At 40.7% G+C, this 19,030-nt stretch overlaps 1 protein-coding gene across 12 annotated transcripts in view; it reads left to right on the top strand.

Annotated features, from left to right (window-relative positions):
* Positions 1-19,030, top strand: part of tns1b (tensin 1b) — a 197,548-nt gene that overhangs the window by 52,105 nt on the left and 126,413 nt on the right. For all 12 annotated transcript variants that reach the window (XM_012921274.5, XM_012921275.5, XM_076875269.1 and 9 more), the window contains exon 2: positions 11,503-11,617. In XM_012921274.5, the coding sequence (XP_012776728.2) occupies positions 11,503-11,617 (115 nt within the window). The remainder of the gene's footprint in view (positions 1-11,502; positions 11,618-19,030) is intronic.

The raw sequence follows: 19,030 nt of genomic DNA on the forward strand, positions 1-19,030 counted from the left end.
GAAAAGATGACTGCTGTGCGTTATTCTAATGCTCTGTGAAAAAGAAGGGATTTTTTCCCCCCCCTCTCTTTACTTCTGGATGACTGAGTAATTTCCTCCTTGAGATCCACCTCACTGAAATGAAATGCCTGTAGAGTCAGAGGAAGTAAAGTGGAGGAAAGAGAGACTGGACTGGAATGCCTGGGGTGCATTTTTCCCCCCTAAATGAAAAGCAGGTGACTGTTCATTGTAAGACTATTTGGTTAGTGGGAACCAGAGAGCGGAAGGAAAGCTTTGGGGGAGCTCTCTTCTTTCTGGTATTTAGCTGTGAATTGTTGCTCACTGCACTTGTTCTGTAGTGGGCTGCTGACAATTAGGGGATTCAGAGAAACTCCCTTCTTCAACTGCTGAATGTATTGTAACATGCCAGTCAGAGCAAGGCAGTTAATTGGAGCCAGGCTTGTTTTATGTGCTCTCACTTTCTCCTCGAGAGTTGACCAAGAAGTCATTACAAAGCTATCTGGATGAGCTTTGTGGAAATATTTTGTAAAGTTACTGTTCTGTCATTTAGCCTATGAAAATATCAACAATGCGCTGGTGGTAACAGAAAATTAAGCCTCTGGTTGGCATGCAGCTTGAGGCTGGAAGTGTTTTTCTGTCTGACTGAAGCTGAATAATAGTCATAACAAATTAGTTTTGTTGAGGTTCAGTTAAAGACAGAATAACACTGCTACAAACAAGGCCCGTGCACATAATTGCTACCGGTAATTGGCATCGCATGTGAAAGGAGTCAAAGGCTAAACAGAAATGTGAGAATCAGCTGAAAATGGTGTTGTAGGAGTTTGTGAAAGGAAGAAGAACACTCACTGTTGTTGTGTAAGCTCATGTTTCTCATTCTCCTAACTTCATCCTTACTGTTTTGTGCATGCTAATAGGTTAGATGCATCTGCGTTAATTCAGTTGATTGCCTGTTTTTTTTGAAAATATCCCTTAAAAATTGCCCAGAAGTTAAAATGTTCTTTTTTGTCTTTTTTTGTCTAAACAGCAGCCTAAAAGTATTCAGCTTTGTTTGCTAGATATAAACAATAATCAGCAAATTTTGACATTCATAAGACTAGAAATTGTGAACTTATTGCTGTTGTTATTTTTTATACAAAAACTTACAAGGCAAATCCGATAGACCTTTTGGTGGCAGTACCACAAAGAGTTGCAGGATGGGCGACGCAGTCGTAATACTTGATGCCTGACGTATTTTGTATGCAAAACAATATCTGGATAATCTAGAGCTGTTTTAGATACAAGTCATGCTGAAAGATGAGGTATAAATTGAGCTGTTTTGACACCGTTGCCAAAGGCGTGTGTATGTTTGCACAGGGGTGGCCAAACTTTTGCATGCAACTGTCAACTCTGCCTTTAAGAATCAAAGTCTTCAGTGTTATATTGTGTTGGATCATTTAAAGACATGTTAAGCTCTTCTTTATTTTCTATCAAATCTACTGTTACCATGGAGAATGTTCATATTAGATAATAATGAGGTCAGAGTAGATGCAACTAATCCCTGGGAGACTAAGCACAGGCCTTGTTAGGCAAAATGCTCTGTTTCAGGCAATTTTTTTTTCTACTTTTGCATCACAGCTTGAGTTGAGCCCCTCCCACCTACTCTTCAAGCTGTTTGCAAGTGGCAGCCAATCCAGAGAAAGTGGACTTAAAACTAGATAAACTAATATGGCTCGTTTCAAACTGAGGGCCTCCACCAAAGCCCGGTGTGGGATAAATGAGGATTATTTTCAACTGTGACTCTAGCAGAGCTACTCGAGTCCATGATTACATAAGTCCTGGAGATGTTAGAGCTGTAGCATTGACATATTTGAACAGGTTTATACAGGCCGTTAAGCATCAGATTACTGGCAACATTAGCAGTCTTGCCTCATTAGTTCAAAGACAGCAATTATCTGTATCTTTCATCACTGGTTAAGAGGGAGCATTATAAAGTTTAGCACCACTTTACAGGTAGCATTTGCATCTTTCAGTAACTTGTCCTTTGATTTCTCAACTGAAGTTTAAGTGCTGTTTAAATTATTCGGGGGGGTTTGGCAAAGCTGGAATTTTTTAATGACCCCCATTTTAAACCCACTGTTATAGTCATGCCTCATTCTGATAGGCTGTACAGTTTAGGTACCATTGAAAATGATCTAATATACTTTGTGAAGTTTGTAAAGTTTCCAAGGAGAGAGACTCTGTTTTTTTTTTTTTTATTATACCCCCCCCCCCAACTATTTGAGTTGTTTATAGTCACATGATATCATGAGTTTAGATGGAAAGAGAATAGAGGTTACGATTGTTTTGGATTTTTAGCTGGTGATGGGGAAAGACTTGAATCGATGAAGGTAGTGCGTGGAGGAAAGAGGTCAGGTCGTGGGGAAGAGGAGATAGGTTAGAGGTCAGTTGTCCTTTGCCAGCTGAAATGAAGAATAGCAGCCTTTTGTGAAAGGGGACCGTCCTCTGGAGGATGGGAGGGGGGGTCGTCACAAAAGTAGAAAAAGCTTTTGAGAAATCTTTCAGAAATTCTGTTTGCAGTCATCTGAAATTAGTTTTGCTTGCACACTCATTGAGTCAGTGAGCGTTACATGTGTATACACAAAAACACAGATGGAGACATGCAGTGATCACTCCAATGCATCTTGTTAAAATGTCTATCCATGCATATGGTGTCCCATATGAGAGATTGTAGTGTGCTAGCTGGCTCATTAACCCAGCTGACTGCAGAGGTCTCGGTTAGTCTTCTGGCCTCAGCGGGAAGAACAATAGTGTTCGATTGGTGGGGGTCAATAATGAAGCACTATACTGTGTGTATATGCTATTCACTGCCTCCATTCACGCTGTAGGAAATCGACACAGAAGGGGAGGACGGACGGCTGGTGCTTGTCCGTCTCTTCTGTTGTGGCGGCTTCTTTCTCACCTCTTCTCACTACAGCTGAAAAATCACAAAACACTTACTTTTTTCCTGCATGAAACCTGGTGAAAAGTTCTATTTTCTTATCAATATGAAGACAAAATGTCTTTGTTTTGGGTTTTTTTTTTTTTTTTTTTGTTTGGTTGGTTGGGTTCTTTTTGGTCATGGGGAGTGGTGTCATTGTTAGTTTCTAGGACCAGTTTAAGTGGAGAATAAGCAATTACTGTGGACTGTTCCAGCAACACTTGTTAGGTCAGGAATTTCAGGGTAAGATAGTAGGGCAATAGTAGTAGCTACATCTTTTGTTTCTTGACATTTTAAATTCGGATGCTGTGCCAGCAAATGGTGGTTTTGGAGAAATGTTACACCCCAGCCGTCTAGCCAGCTGTAACTGATGTAACAGATGTAACTTTTTTCCTCTAACACACATAAATTGAATTGTGGTGCACCATATTAATTGCCAGTATCATCGTGTGAATGGGGTCATCTCAGATTCTCTAACTTTTAATTTTTTATCCTCATTTTTTAATGTAATTTTTGTCATGTGATGGCACTTTTCTCTGCTGATTGAGCATTAGCCTACTTATCTTTAGGTGACATCTAGCTAGTTTACTCCTATCTTCTTACTCTTAGCCTTGTTATTTTGTTTTCCATGGATGCCTGGATGCTACACTTGACTGAGCACGTTATCAGGATTATAAAAATATTTTACTCTTTAACTGTCAGTGGTATGTCTGTTTCTTTGTCTTGTTTTTAGGGACAGTGAACATTTGAACCTGGAACTGACTGATATGAAATTAAACTTAAGAAATACATTTTGTTTTTAACTCCCATTGACTGTGATAATGCCTCGTGTGGCCTTCTAGTACAACACTAGCTAATTGTTTTCAGTAAAAGAAAACAATTAGCTAGTCCTGATGATTTTACTGGTGTGCTGAAATAACCATTTTAGCCATATCACACTGAAAGCAAAATTCATAATTACTAAAAAATGGGGCTTTTGTCAGAAAACTACTGTTAGATGCACATGGATTTGAAAAATTTGTATCAGATATTGTAAAGACAGTTTAAAAATAAACTTTAGTTTGCTCACACATTCCCACTTCATGTCTTTGATCCTTTAATATTTTGTGTTGTGTGTATGGTATACGGGGTTTTTTTTATTGTCTGTTTATTATTAAAAGGAACCAAATTTTGTTTGCAATTCTATTTTTATTTTATTTTATTTTTATATTTTGTTTTTAAACTTACTTTACTCTTACAGCTTTTACAGCTGATAGACTGAATTGAGCAGTACGGCCAAGTGTCAGAGGCGTTTGTACCCATACAAACATGGTTCTGTGTGTATATGAGGTAATGCATCAAGTGCCAGTGTAATCAGAGGGGAAATCAGTGTGTGTACATACGTAGGTCTCTGCATGAGTCACATGTGGGAAGCAGTCGAGGGAATAGTTTTGAATTCTAAACTTGAGGAGAAAAACAGCCTCTTGGTTACCTTATTCAGCTGGAATGTCTGTCGCCAAGCAGAGTCTGGAAGGGTTTATCTCCATACTATAACATTACCTAATACATGCTGAAGCTGTATGAACAGTATGATTCTAAAACTTTATATCCATTGCAAGAAAAACAGTGCTATCTGAAATCTAAAACTCAGCCTTGGACAAATGTGTTTCAGATGTTTTTAAAAAAGAAAATCTCAAATTTGAGTTTAATTTTTCTGCCATTAATCAAATTATGGCGGTTTTTCGCTACGTGACGAGATCATGTTTCTGTAATTGTGCATTTTGAGTTCTTGGACAACACTGTTTCCCCTGCCATTGCCTTTGGGAGGTACCCCCATGCCCCCAGTTTGACCCATAATCCTCCCATGAGGAGAACAAAAAACAAAATGATGAATAAAATTGCCCATCATTTAATGTCTACTTGTAGTAGTCGATTAAATAAACACAGTTTTGTGTTTTAGATTGTAGTTACCAGTGTTCTAATATATGTATACACAAGACATTTGATATGAGGACACAATGCATGGAGGATCTGCTGTGGAGGAATGGCTGAGTGCAGCCTGCAGCTGTGCAGAGGTTTTTGGTTGTAGCTGCCTCTGATGGACACCTTGAGCCAGCGTAGCAGATATATTGTGACTAAATGCTGGCCAAACAAGTGGTGGCAATGATGATAATACTGTCCACACACTGGTTTTTGTGTTCTGAAGCCACTAGCTTGAAAATGTAATAATTCATTAGTGTTCATCACACAAATAACTAATCCTATCACTGGCAAAATATATCAACCAGAACTACAAACTAATCAGAAACCACTACGTCCACTACATGTAAACGTAAGCAAACAGTTGTTAAAATGCATCATTTGAAAATGATGAACTCGACCACAAGTGTGTTTTATCCCTCCAGCACAATGTTGTCAAGACTCTTTACAGGCAATGTGTCAGTTTAGCGATCAAGAAAATCCAAATCTGTAAAGTGAAAAAAAGAAAAAAGAATTTTTGTGAAGGAACAGAAAAAAGTAAAACTTAAAGATTTAATGTCATGACTTAACAAGAAATGCCTCTGGACTGATGTGGGTGTTACTGACAGTGCAATCAATGCCCCCCAAAACAAAGAGGAACGATGACAAAACCAAAGATTGTTTTTTAGACTGCAGATATTAAAGCCCAATGTGCATCAGGCTAGAATCTTGCAAAAGTGGTGGATGTAAAACTTCTGCTGCTGATGGCTGGACAGCTGGTACTGGTGAAAGCATGAGCAGCTCTCATGCTGAGCCCCGTCAACCACAACAGTCCAGGGAGCCCAATACAGATAAAAATAACAGATCTTTTAACCTTAAATTTTAACAACACAGTATTGATTAACATCTAAACCTATTGTTCCATTAAAGAGGAAAAAATCTGGTTTAAACTTCTTGATGTCAGCCCTTTTGTTACCGTTCCAGGCTGTGCCTAAAACTAAACTGGGAAAAGTGGAAAGGTAGCAGCTGCTAAGTGAAGACCTTCCTCTTCTTTTTACAACTTTTAGGAATGAAAAGTGTAAAATGAGGGTGGAATTTGTGAGTGATGGTCAGTTATTTCTGCACATATGTGTATGAATGTGTGATGTAGGAGGTCTGTTCATCTGTGTGTACGTATTTGCACATCTTTATGCACGAGAGCGCCTGTTTTGCCCATGCGTGCTAATGAGTGTTAGGCAGGAGATTATGTGTGCGTCTCTAAGGGAACGGGAGTCTGTTCCCAGGAGCTGCAGTGCCTGAGTTGACGAGGGGGGGGGTATTTGTACACCCTGACCCCAGCTTTCGGGGGTCCCGGGTGGTTGTCTGAAACCATTTCCTTCCTTTGTGGTCCATTTGAGAGCCTGAAGTGTGACGCAAATGTGAGGGACAGAGTCCATTTGCATGGGCCGCTACAGGTTGAAACAAAAAATGATCAGCTTGGGCTTCATATCCCATGAACGCACTCAGAGGGACGTCTTTAATTCTGCAGATCTGTGCTCCCCACCCCCATAGGTCTCCTCATCATCCTCAGTCGAATCCCCCATATACTCCACCCCGAAACAATAAACAAAGTCTGAGAGCCCCGGGTGCATCGCTAATGATCGGAAACAATTAAGGGCTGACAAAAGGGAGCGTCCTGCTATATTGCTGCGCGCCGTATTTACATTTTGGGGTTAAACGACTGAAGCGCAGATTTCTGGTGAGGGCAAGCGGACTCAAACAGACGGACGTGTTGAGGAGTTCTTTCTTTTGTGTGGCTGTGTGAAGGAGGATGTCTTGAACTACTTGGCACTCGAGTGATACTGCAAATTTAAACCTCTCAAAGTCAAAAGAATTTCAGCTCGAGTATCCTCTATGCACATTACACTCCTCCAGCCTCATTTTAACCGCTCTACCCACAGAAGTCAGAGAATAAAAATGTACAAACAAGACAAGTGGCATAACAGTGGACGACTGTACCCTCCAACCCCCACCACCACCCCCCACCCTGGCTGTCTGACTGGTTAAGTCCTGGTGTGTGAATGGATAGAGGGCTGGGAGAGTGTGAGAAGGCTCAGGAGTGGTCAAAGAGGCCGCTGAATAGACTCCTGGATTGAGACATCCTGCCTGTTTAACACAGTGCAGCATAGTGTAGAGGTGTGTGTGTGTGTGTGTGTGTGTGTGTGTGTGTGTGTGTGTGTGTGTGTGTGTGTGTGTCAGAGAGAGAGAGAGGAAGAGAGTGAGAGTTTGTTATAGACAAGGAATTACAAAACATTGTCTCATTACTAAAGAGAGAAGAAAAATACCTCTACTTATAAAATACCTCTACTTATGACAGGAAACAGATTTAGATTAGATTTGTTTTTATAGTTTAATGACTATTCGTAACCATCATGACCATCCCTAGTTCATGATTATAGCTCCACAGGAACTCCCAAATTTATTAAAATGAATTTCCTTGTGCATGGAGAAGGCATCTACTTTTAAAGGAGTCCAAACTTCTCTATTCCACTGCAGACGGTACTTGGGTCATCATAGCCAACGTGACAGAAAGGTAGTGTAAACAGAAATGATGGATGATAAAACAATGATGGCTTTTTTGGTGGGAGGCTGTATGCCACAGCAAAGATATGAACTCTGGTTTTAGAAAAGGAAGCCAGCGAGTTTGATGTTCTGTGTTTCACCCGTTAGTCGTGTTTCTCCCTGACTAGTCAGTGGTCTGCAGGATTTTCATGTCACCCTTTAGCTTTGGCTCCGCTGTAGAACTTTTGCTGATGAGAAAACCAACAAACAAAAATAAAAAAACTACTGAGTGATGTTCTTTTGTGTCATGTAATGTTGAAGCTGTGGAGATGTGCATCAAAATCTGAGTAAAAACAGGACACAAAGACCTGTAGCCCTGAGTGGAAATGATGGGCTTCTCATTGAGGATAACCATGTGATGGGATTTCACTTGTGGGGAGAATTAGGATGATCACATCCCCCTAGCAACTGACACCTGGGTTTGTAGCATGTTACATTTAATTTTCCATTTATTTTTACGTTACCTGCTTTACTTTATGTTAACGTTTTGATATTCTGGCTTGTTTTAAAAACAGATTCCTGTCATTTTTTCACATTTTTTTTTACTTCACTAGAGACATCTGAGAGCTTTCTTTTACTGTTAGCTTAATTTACTGTATTGTTATGCAATATATAAATTTTTTTTTTTTAATGAAATTTAAAATGTACCAGTGGAAGCAGAGTACATGAGAGTTCACTAAAGAGCGCACTACTGCCTCACATCCTTTCCCAAGTATCGTTGTGGTAATTGCATCCAAAACAGGTGATGTCATTGTAGCCCCCACAGGACTTAATGACTGTTTTTGATTGTGTGGTTTGAGAATAGACATTTGACAAAAAGCAATTTAAAGGCAGGTGTTCCTCCAGCCACCTGCCTGCTGATAGTATAGACTCTTTATGTTGACAGTTGATTCCCCAACAGCCTGGAAGTAAAAACAGTGTTTCTGTATAAACGTAATCTGCGCCCTGCCTCATTCCAGCAGTACCAGTGTCCATTAAATTTGGTGTAATTTGGCAAAGCTTAGACATGCTTGAATTACTGTGACCGAGCATACGATTAAACCCACATATCACGCTTTTCCAGCCTCTCAAAGTCTAAATCCATATCCAAAGTCTTAAACCAGCAGGTGGCAGCCAGGGCCTTGGCAAGATACATACGAGTGCCAACCAGGGACCTTCACTCCTCCTCAGAAAAGCCCCCTTGCCAACATGGTGCATCCTGCACAGCCATGGTCATTATTTCAGTCTAACTAGATTAAGCTAATCACATTATGTTGTGGCAAGGCGTAGTCGGGAGATGGAATGAAGGGTCGGCTGTCCTGCTGTTGCCATCCGGCTCTGAAAAACAAACAGTGAAGTTCTGCATAGAGCTGTTGGAGTATGTTTAAGTTGCTAAACCTCTGGATAAGCTCGTGAATCAGAGAAACTATCAATTCTGAGAAAGTGTAATGCATCATAAAGCTGTAAAGCCTTATTCACAGTGCCAGCCTTTTGAATGTTATTTTTTAAGACCTCTGGAGAGAGATGTCTGCTACCAGAACATACTGACACTACGATCTTGCTAAAACTTCTTTTAATATGGTGGATCTTTGCTTCAACACTATGTGGAAGTTGACAGGATTGATAATCATGTATTTCTGTAGAGTTCCCAAGACTTGAGATGAGTGTTTTCATCACTGACATCTTGGCGTTTTGAACCCAGATGTGCGTGCAAGTGTGGATGTTTCTGTGAAGCTGTTTGATTTGTAAATCCCAAATTCTTGAGCATATCCTGGATGATGTTCTTGTCTGATGCCTAGAATGACCAATATTTGCAAAAAGGACTCTATTAATATGACAAGAAGTTATTGATTGGTGTCATAAACTCTTCAGGAAAGTGTTTAAGGGTCAAGGCTGAAGGCTGTTTTCTGACTTCTGTCGGACAATAGATGTTTCTGCCACCCCCGATGCCTGTTATAAATGCAGGCTTCATGCAGTTCTGCACTGGCTTCAGGTTTCACACCCAAAAAATGGCATCTGTCTTTGTGCCAATCAGCCATATTTAATGGATGATACTATTGAGCCTGTATGACAGGAAATGCTGATAAATCGTAAAAAACCTACATCAACAAGTTTCGACATTTCCCCCGAGTCCATGGAAGTGCAAGAATAACAGCTTTTGCCCTTTAAAGGAAATGTTGTAGACCTGTCATACCTAAACACTGACCCCGGTTTTAAATCTTTGTCAAGTCTTGTTGAGTCATTTTAGTGTTTGCAGTGTTGAACTCAATGTTATATTAGAGAGTAACCTGAAATATTACCTGCTTGTGTTTTAACTGCTTCCCAGATGACAGGAAATCCAGGCTCAGACAGTGCAAATCACTAATATAAATCAAGTTCCAAGAAAGCTTAATCATACAATTCCGATGATGCCTTTGATGTTGCCTATTAGTTGTACAAAACAGACCAGAACAAATCTAGAAAAGACTGTTAAAAACCAAACCATGTAAATCCAAACCTCTCTGGAATTACATATCTAACAGTGCAAAGAAATTACAGCTATTGTTGTTACAGGGAGTGTAGCACTTTGATGACCAGTTAGCTTTACTGTAGAGCAGTTAAATGGGAACAGACTACACACTTAGTCCAACAGATACTTAGTTTGATTTATAATTGAAGCGTTATTCCTGTGCTGTCATTTCTCACTCCGCTGCCTTCCAACAAGATTTCTGTTTGGACTGAGAAGAATAAAAACGGAGGGGGGCATTAGTGGTTTTAAGGTTGTGATGGTTGGTGGTCTGGCAGCTCTTTCAGAGAGGGAACTACTTGAGTTTCCTTCTAACATGCTCAATATGTCTCTGTGGTCTTCTAGTTTGAGAATTCCTGTACAAGAAGTCCCCCAATATGCCAACCACATGGTCACTTAGTCCTGTCCGGCATGTGCACGCACACACACACACAGACACACACTCTTAATGGAAGCCTCATGGCTGAACGCCATGCTAACGGGCACTTCCTGTGTTGAAAACACATCCATTTTCTCTTTCATCCCAGTACTGAAGGTATGTAGAGTTGAGGCACTTAGATGCATGAAAAAATCCTACACGTGCATGGAGACGTTTACAGAGAAAAATTCAGTAGGATTGCAGAGGTATTACATGGTGCTATACTGTCAGTGTTGTGTAAGTTTGTTTTGCAGTTCTTGCCCAATGCATTTCAGCCTTTTCTAATTAAATATAAAAGTGTCTTTAACAGTATAATCTGTTAAGCTGTTATTCCCTTAAGACACAAACTGAGACCAGCTGAGCAAATAAACAACAAAAATTATGTCACGTTTCCCATGATTGAACATTTTGGGAGAGGGGGGGGCTTATGGAAATATGACGCACGTTTCTCACAAAGACCCTGCAGGAGTCGGTCTCACTTTTGTGTTTGGTGTGTGTCACGACCTTAAATTGCGTTTACAAAGCCGGCAGGAAAAGGGCTGGACGCTGGATGGTACATGGTGAAGGAAAAACAGCAGGCTGCAGACAGACACTCGGGGATGTTTAACAGGCCTGGGAGATAAAGTTTCTCCAGAGTTGTGTAACACACCTGCAAAGGAGGGCAAAGAGATGACAGGTCAAATGTGGGGAGGAGAAAGGAGTAGGAGGTGGTTGAAAGAAAGAAAAACAGGAGATAAGACAGTGTTTTCGTTTTTTGTTTGCTTCTGACAGCTTAAACCCCCACAGCTTTACTTCCTGGGAGGACTTTAGAGGACTTTGAAGCAAAGTTTTTAAGCACAAATAACTTAGTTGTAATGATTTGCCTCTGGAGGAGGGGTTGCTCCTGAGATGAATGTAAGGGTTGATATATGATTTACAGTTTGACTTTATAGATTCAGTATTGTCTAGCTTATAAAATGATTTCATTTGTGTTTTGAATGATCTTCTGGCCATAAAAATACCGCTCAATGACTCACGCCACCTGGACTCAGTGAAGCTTGTAACATTTTTTTTAAACTAACATTCCTCCTCTTTTGTCTTTTGTTGTTGTTTTCCTGACTGCAGCCAGAGGAGTTGGAGGCTCTTCATTCCCACACGTTCCGGGTGAAGACTTTCAAGAAGGCAAAGCACTGCAGCGTCTGCAAACAAACCATCATCCAAGACGGATTCATCTGCCGAGGTCAGTCACCTGTCCTGAAGCACCCACATCAGGACTCACCCCAGCAGCTCTCCTCGTAATGATGACAGAATTCAAGCAGAGTTATGCTCTGTTAACGTTTTTTGTTGATGAGCCTACCTTTAGTATCTTTCTTTTTTTTAATTTAACCTTTATTTATACAGGTAATCCCATTGAGACTCAGTCTCATTTAAAAGAGACCTATTTTAGACACAACAATAATGTTAAAGCAATAAAAACAAAACAATAAAATTGTAAAAATTGTCTAATATTTGCACTCATTACCACTTAGCTAGAAAGCATTTCAAAGAGTTTCAGTTTGTTGCCTATGTGAGCCGAGCCAAGCATTGTTTTGTAGTTAAAAGGATCTTATCTTAATCCTCCTTTTTTGTGGTTAAGATAATATTTTCAGGGTCCAAGGTTCATATACAGTCTGACCTACCATTTCTGGGATAGTTGACGAACAAAAATATGTTCAGCTCACTTTGATTGGTCAGACTTACATACTTCGATTTTCAGACAAGAAAGCAGATCTTGTTATCTATACTAGTGTGCATTTTGTCCAGAAGTCCTCATACTAAACAGTTGAGTTGATTCCCTGCTTCTACAGTCTGAACCATGTTACCATTTCTGAAACTACATATACGACGAACACCTGAAGGAGCATTTCCACTTTTAGGTCCCAAGAAGTGTCATATTCGGAGCAGGCAGGCACGACTACAGAGGCATAAACACACCTGACTTTGGGGGGAAACTCCTTGGAAAGTTTTTGCTTTCACTTGTTTGTTACGGTTTTGAGCAAAAGCTACTGAGTTATGGTTAAAATACACCCATTTACAATGTGTAATACACACCTTACAAAGCCCCCACCAGCACATGTTATACATGTACTTCTTCACAACAGTTGGAATAGGTCACTTAGCTTCAGGCACTAATAAGAATTTGCGCAAATTTTCAATCCAGACAGTTTTAATTAGAATTCAGCAGCAAACTGTGTTCACTGATGATGGGTTCCAGAGGTGTTGCTGAGTCCTTGTGGTGATTTCCACTTTAGAAATACGTCTGTTTTTAATAAAATACCACCTGAGTCCACTCAGCGCTGGCTTTCAGACTCGTCCCTAAATTCTTTACCGTTTCAGGTTTTTAATTTTCAAATAGAAAATGAGCATACATTTTTGCTACTTGCATGCATTTTTTCATTAAACTATAGCATTAAAATGATTTACAAATGATTGCATTATGTTTTTTGGAAACAGGCTGCAAAACACTTTCGTTAGACTCCTAATCTAAACTCTGTTTGATCACTTAAATCTCCCCGAGCTAGAGTTAACAGGCACACAGGGATGGTAATATTAACTGCTGCAGTCAGGAAAACATTGAAGGCAATATCTGTTACACATCCGTCAGTGGTCTAAATGAGAGGTCATCCAAGGTTACTTGGGGTCGCCTTTGTGTCGGGATTTAGTCAGTTAAGTGACAGAGGACGGCAGAAGAAGCTCCAGGAGGGTTAAAGGTTAACAGCTTCTCAATTTCCTTAATGGAGTTTACTGAAGAGACAATGTGGTTGACTGACGGCTGATTGATTCGCATCGTTCCATTGGTGCAGTCATTATTAATAGAATAAAGATGGAGGCATGTTTTCTCATTTAAAAATATACACTGCAGGGTGTCTCTGTGTTAAATGGATATACTAACATAGCCAGGACCCTTCTGAGGTTATTTTTATGTTTTTACAGTTTTTTTTAAACCTGAAACTACTGCGATAGGCTTATAACATAAAACGTCAAACAATCGCAGGAAAGAAGCTGAGACGGAGTAACCGACGTTAATGTGGTCACCGTTTTCTGACCATTTCGACGCAGTAAATCTTTTCGGTCCAGTGTGCAGAGCAGGACAAAAACAAAAACGGAAGCATGTATGACCTCGGCCTGCTTGGCACATCGTGCTGTTGTGGAAATGCCTGTTTTCACTCCGATAACGTCAAATGAATCCATGTGGAAAAGGCTGGATGTGTGGGTTGGCACACAGTGGGGGGGATATTTAGTTTGCATCTTCCCAAAACTGACACAGGATTGGTTGATGTAGCTTAGAAAAACATGAACATTACTTGTTTTTTGGTATCTTATCAGCTCCTCAAAGGCAGTCTGACATATTATTGTGCAATGCTCATGTTAAAAAAGTGCCAAAAGCTCAGGAGGTGCGGTTATATAAGGTGTGGTTATATCTCCTATTACATAACAAATAGAGCAGAAGAAGAGCACAATCTTTTCCTCAGTTGCGATACTAGAGCAGGTCTTTAGGTGACTGTGTCTACTGCAAGTATAAAGCAAAATGATGCAGGAGCAGATTATGCTGGCACAGTAAAGTCTTCTCCTCCGGGATCATAAAAGGCTTAGAAAATAATTGAACTTCAACACCTGCTTTATCCTCTGATCTAACTTGTGCTTCCAGGTGTTCTGAATGTGTTTGGTGGGATAATTTATGTAATTAAATCTTCACATTAGCCTTCATGTTCTGCATAGGATGCTGTATTTCACAGGAGCAAACTTGCATCTGCTGCTTACGCAACAATAACAACACGTACTGTTCAAAAAAATGTTTCTGGGCTACATTTACAAGCCTGAACACTGCTGTTGGATGAGAGGGTGGAAGGCTAAGTTAGCTAATTCTACAAATCTTAGTAGGCAAACTACATGTGTATGGGCAATATACATAGATTATTGCTAATAAGTGCTAATTGACAGACAAGTAAAATACTCAAAAAAAAAAAAAAAACCTGATGTAGAAGCCTTCTTGAATGAACCGTCTCCTGTAGCAAACCTTGTTATTAGCCAAATAATTCCATTAAAATGCCACAAAGATCTCCATTGGTGCACTTTGCAGTGATCAGAAAATGATAAATCATTCCCCAAAAAGATGTATTTCTATGTGACGCACACTCACTGCTGCTGTCAGTCTGTTTTGGTTAAACAGCATACACTTGTGTGTGGAGACAGCCCTTAAGTGTTCTCATAAACTGACACAGGACAGCACCTGGGACCACCGCCTGTAAGATATGATTTATTAGAGGACTAAACCATCATGGCAAGGCTTCACTGGACTCTATTTTGATTTAATTTACCTCAGTATAATTCTCTTCCCCTACTTGTATCTGGCTTTGTGTGTGTGTGTGTGTGTGTGTGTGTGTGTGTGTGTGTGAGAGACAGATTTACGATGACAACACAAAGTGAACAGGAGACAGCTGTCTGCTCAGACAGCAGACGTCTAGCAGTCTCTGTTTTTCTCTTCCTTCGTTTGTCTCCATGTCATATGATTCATTAAATTCCCATTTTGCCAAAACTAGAAGCAACGAGACAAGGATGCAGAATATGGTACCCAGATACATTTAAAGTATTTAGACTTAAAGAAGCACTCAGCTGATTTTAAGAGAGCTAAGAGCTCGGGCTTTGGAAACACTTGAAAAGTGTATTCTCATTGTGTAAAATCTAAATACATAATCTGTTGATTTCATTAGGGTAAGCTTAGTTTCAAGGTATGCATTTGCTGTAGGGCTTAAATCTGCGATTCCCTACATTTGACCTTAGAATTGAAGGCGCTTCTCAGATGAGAGGTGAAACGTCTTCAGACGCTTGTGTGAAAAGATTTCTTTCTTTCTTTCCTTCTTTCCTTCTTTCCTTCCTTCCTTCCTTCCTTCCATCCATCCATCCATCCATCCATCCATCCATCCATCCATCCATCCATCCAAGCTCCTTAGACTATATTGACCTGGATGACTGAGAACCTTCATAGACATAATACAGTGGGACAGTATCAGGTTTAAAGATGATAAAAAGTGAGACTGAGCTGCTACAGAAAACAAAGCTGCTGTTATAACCTATGGTTTCTTTTTTAAATGACCTTTATTGGAAGCATGATTGTCTCGTTCAGAAAACGTACAGCACATAAAATTTCCATCTATCCATTGGAAGTGTCAGGTGTTGCTTTTGAGGAGTCTGATAGCTTGACAATAAAAGCTGTCCTTTAATCTGGTAGTCCACGCACCCTCTATGTCGTCTGCCCAACAGCAATAAAGAGAATACCTAGCTATGATTCTCCTGAACACAGACACTGTTTGGAGGAAGCTCATTTCTGCCACTTGTATCTGTGATCTCATTCCTTTTTGTGCAAAAACAGAGCACACCATTCTGTAAATCGTTCCCACGTAGTTTTAAAATGCGTCTTGTGGCAGTAAAAGTCTAAACAACCACCATATCTAATGAAAATGTTTAATTTTGTCCTTATGCAGCACTGACGAGCACCTAACAGGAAAAGCATGTTGCTAATGCAGGACGTGGCGGTCCAGCAGTCTTATTGTGCTGCACCCAAACCACAAATGACTTTGTCCTTCTAATGTCAGCAGCTTAAAAACCTGCACATGTGTTTTTAGTTCTAAAAACATCTCGTGCGCTTTGCTAAACAAATCTGAAGGTCAAAGGATCAAAAGACAATCAGAATTGATGAGCATACTGCTGAAATCTGAACAAAGGTAGTCAGCTGGAGACCTTGTGGACACAAAATAGACAAATGTAAGTGTCAGTGTGTCTCATAACACCGCTTCAGTGTAAAGAGGTTTTTGGGCAAACGGTAATGAGCTTTAGGTGCTGATTGTGCACATTTTGCTGCATTTCGATGGAGGCGGGCCACCTGCTTCCTCCCTGCTTCCCGTGTTTCTGCACATGTAACCAAACAGACATGAGGATTGTTTTCGGTGTTCTCATCGGACTCTCTTCCAGATCGTGAATAAGCCGATTACCCAACATGTGTTAAATGGTTGTTCAGAACAAAACCTCCACTCCCATCGCCCTGCAGTACCTCCCTCCCTGTTTCTGCTCTTGTTTACCAACACTCTCCAGTCACATGGTCGCGTAATGGCAGGAGCACCTCCACTTCCTCTCTCTTCAGCAGTTGCTAAGATACAAGGTGTTAGTTACTTCGACAATAGCATGTTGACGCAGGTCAGGGCCGAAATTTTCCAGTTAAAAAAACAAAACAAAAGAAAAAAAAAAGGCCGTCTGTTTTGGTGGGCCTGCAGGCAGGAACTGGCTTTTATATTCTTTCACAGAGATGTTCGTGTGTAGTACATTAGAGCTGCTATTGTGCCCTTAAAAGGTAAAATCCAACTGAGAATTTGGCAGAAGAGTCATAGGCAGTTAATAAAACTTCTGCAGCTCCAAAATATTTTTTAGAAAATGGTGGAGGTTTGATAAGAAGCACTTTTCTGCAAAGAGTCTAGCTCTGCGACTCCTTTGTGACCGCACACGGGTCCTCTCCACAGACCAGAGAAAATCTACTATAGCAGGTGCGTGTGTGTGTTTGTTACCAAGAGTGAAGGTTATCGTTGCTCTGTTCTTGACCGCTTAGCTCACACAGCTGGTATGTAGCAAACCCCAGTGAAGGTAAACACATGCACACACGTCTCACACATCAAGTATGCACACTTATCACACATCAAGCAAACATGCGCACATGCACGCACAACTAGAACTGCCTGCACGTGGAGCTGTACACTGATGCTAAGAAATTCTTAGGCTGTGAAAACATGTGTTACAGCATCGTGTCAAAATGGGCTCATTACTCGCCAGCAGAGTAAGATCTTACTTCAATTTGTGCAGCAAGTGCCCAAGTTCACATCAAATGTACGCACGCATACAAACCGTACGAAGCTGTGATGCCGTGCTTTGACAGAAGTCATTGGCTTAACGAGGAGAGCAGATTGATGAAGATGATGGAAAGTAACCGTCTCCCTGTCAGATGTCGTTATACTAATCTGCTAAACTGATGGGACAATGATTTTCAGTGAGCAGTGATCAGGCACATGGGCTCTCTGCGCTGTCAGAAACAACGGGGTTGATTTTGTACAGATTTAGTTTCTTCTTCTGAAACCTTCACACTCTGTAACACTCACACCTGCATTAGCTTCTTGTCAGTTCTAAGAAATCTGCGCACATTGCTTGTTGTTCAAATAGACGAGGAAACAAACCAGTCCCCGGTGAACTCTACAAATCAGTTCATGCAGTCAGGGAGCCACCAGCTGGATTGATGGAAACATTACAACCATATCTGATGCTGTTCAGTTGAATGTAATCTGTCCCTGACATACTGACATTCTTTATGTTAGCCAGCAGGGGGCAAGCCTGGCTGTAAAAAGAGGTAAAAGAATCCCTGATGAGTTTATGCTGTTTTAAATTTAACTGAATAGAACGTGATACGTGATACACTTTTCATTATTTACACTACTGCTCTAAAGTCTTCAGATGCCCGTTATTTCCTTATATTACGTGTTAAGGCAAAAACAGGGTTTAGACAATTCTAACAAGCTTGAAAGTCAATATTTAGTATGAGGACCTTGATTTTTCAGCACAGCCTGAACCCTTTGAGGCATCGTATTGTAATTTCAAATAGTCTTCAGGAATAGTTCTTCAGACTTCTTGAAAGACATTCAAAGCTCTTCTTTGGATGTTTCTGCGTTTTTGTTCTGTTCTCTGTCAAGATGATCTCAAGCTGCTTCAATAATGTTGACTGATAGTGTTCCAGTGTGTGTTTTTTTTTTTTCTATCCAGGTGTGCTTTTACTGCACTGGCAGCGTGTTTGGGGTCATTGCTGTGCTGAAAAATGAAGCTGTTGCCAATCAGATGCTTTCCAGATGGTATTGCATGGTGGATCAAAATCTGATGGTGTGATGTTCACAATTTTATCAGTGTTGACGAATGATGATTCCACAATTTTAACCGCAAATTTCAAATTTGGACACATCACTCCGACAGACCAGACCTGTTGCCACTAATGCGTAATTTGGCATACCCCACCCTTTTCTCCCCGTTTCTTTTAGCTTAATGAAGTGAACTTAGCTTAACAGTGGCTTCTTCACAGCCGTCCTTTCACTGAGACACTTCTGATGAAGCTTCAGTGAACATCAAATGGATCAACTGAAGATCCAGAAGACTCTTTCAGGTCCTGTGTCGTGTCTTTCCTGGATTTTTTTCCTCTTCTTTATACTCTTTCTTAAGAACATGACTTTCAGATACTGTTCATTTGCTGTAGATAGTTTTTTTTTTTTAGGTCTCCCACACTCCACACCATACTGAGATATGAGAGTTTTCAGCTCTGTAGAAAGAAATGTGAACATGTCATGTGTTTTGTGACAGGCTGCTACTAACAGAGCCATCCATCCATCCATCTTCATCCGCTTTATCCGAGGCCGGGTCGCGGGGGCAGCAGCCTAAGCAAAGAGGCCCAGACCTCCCTCTCCCCAGCCATCTCCTCCAGCTTATCCGGAGGAATACCAAGGCCAGCCAAGAGATATAATCTCTCCAGCGTGTCCTGGGTCTGCCCCGGGGCCTCCTCCCGGTGGGACATGCCTGGAACACCTCACCCAGG

The sequence above is a fragment of the Maylandia zebra genome, linkage group LG16 (assembly GCF_041146795.1).
Source record: "Maylandia zebra isolate NMK-2024a linkage group LG16, Mzebra_GT3a, whole genome shotgun sequence".
NCBI lineage: Eukaryota > Metazoa > Chordata > Actinopteri > Cichliformes > Cichlidae > Maylandia > Maylandia zebra.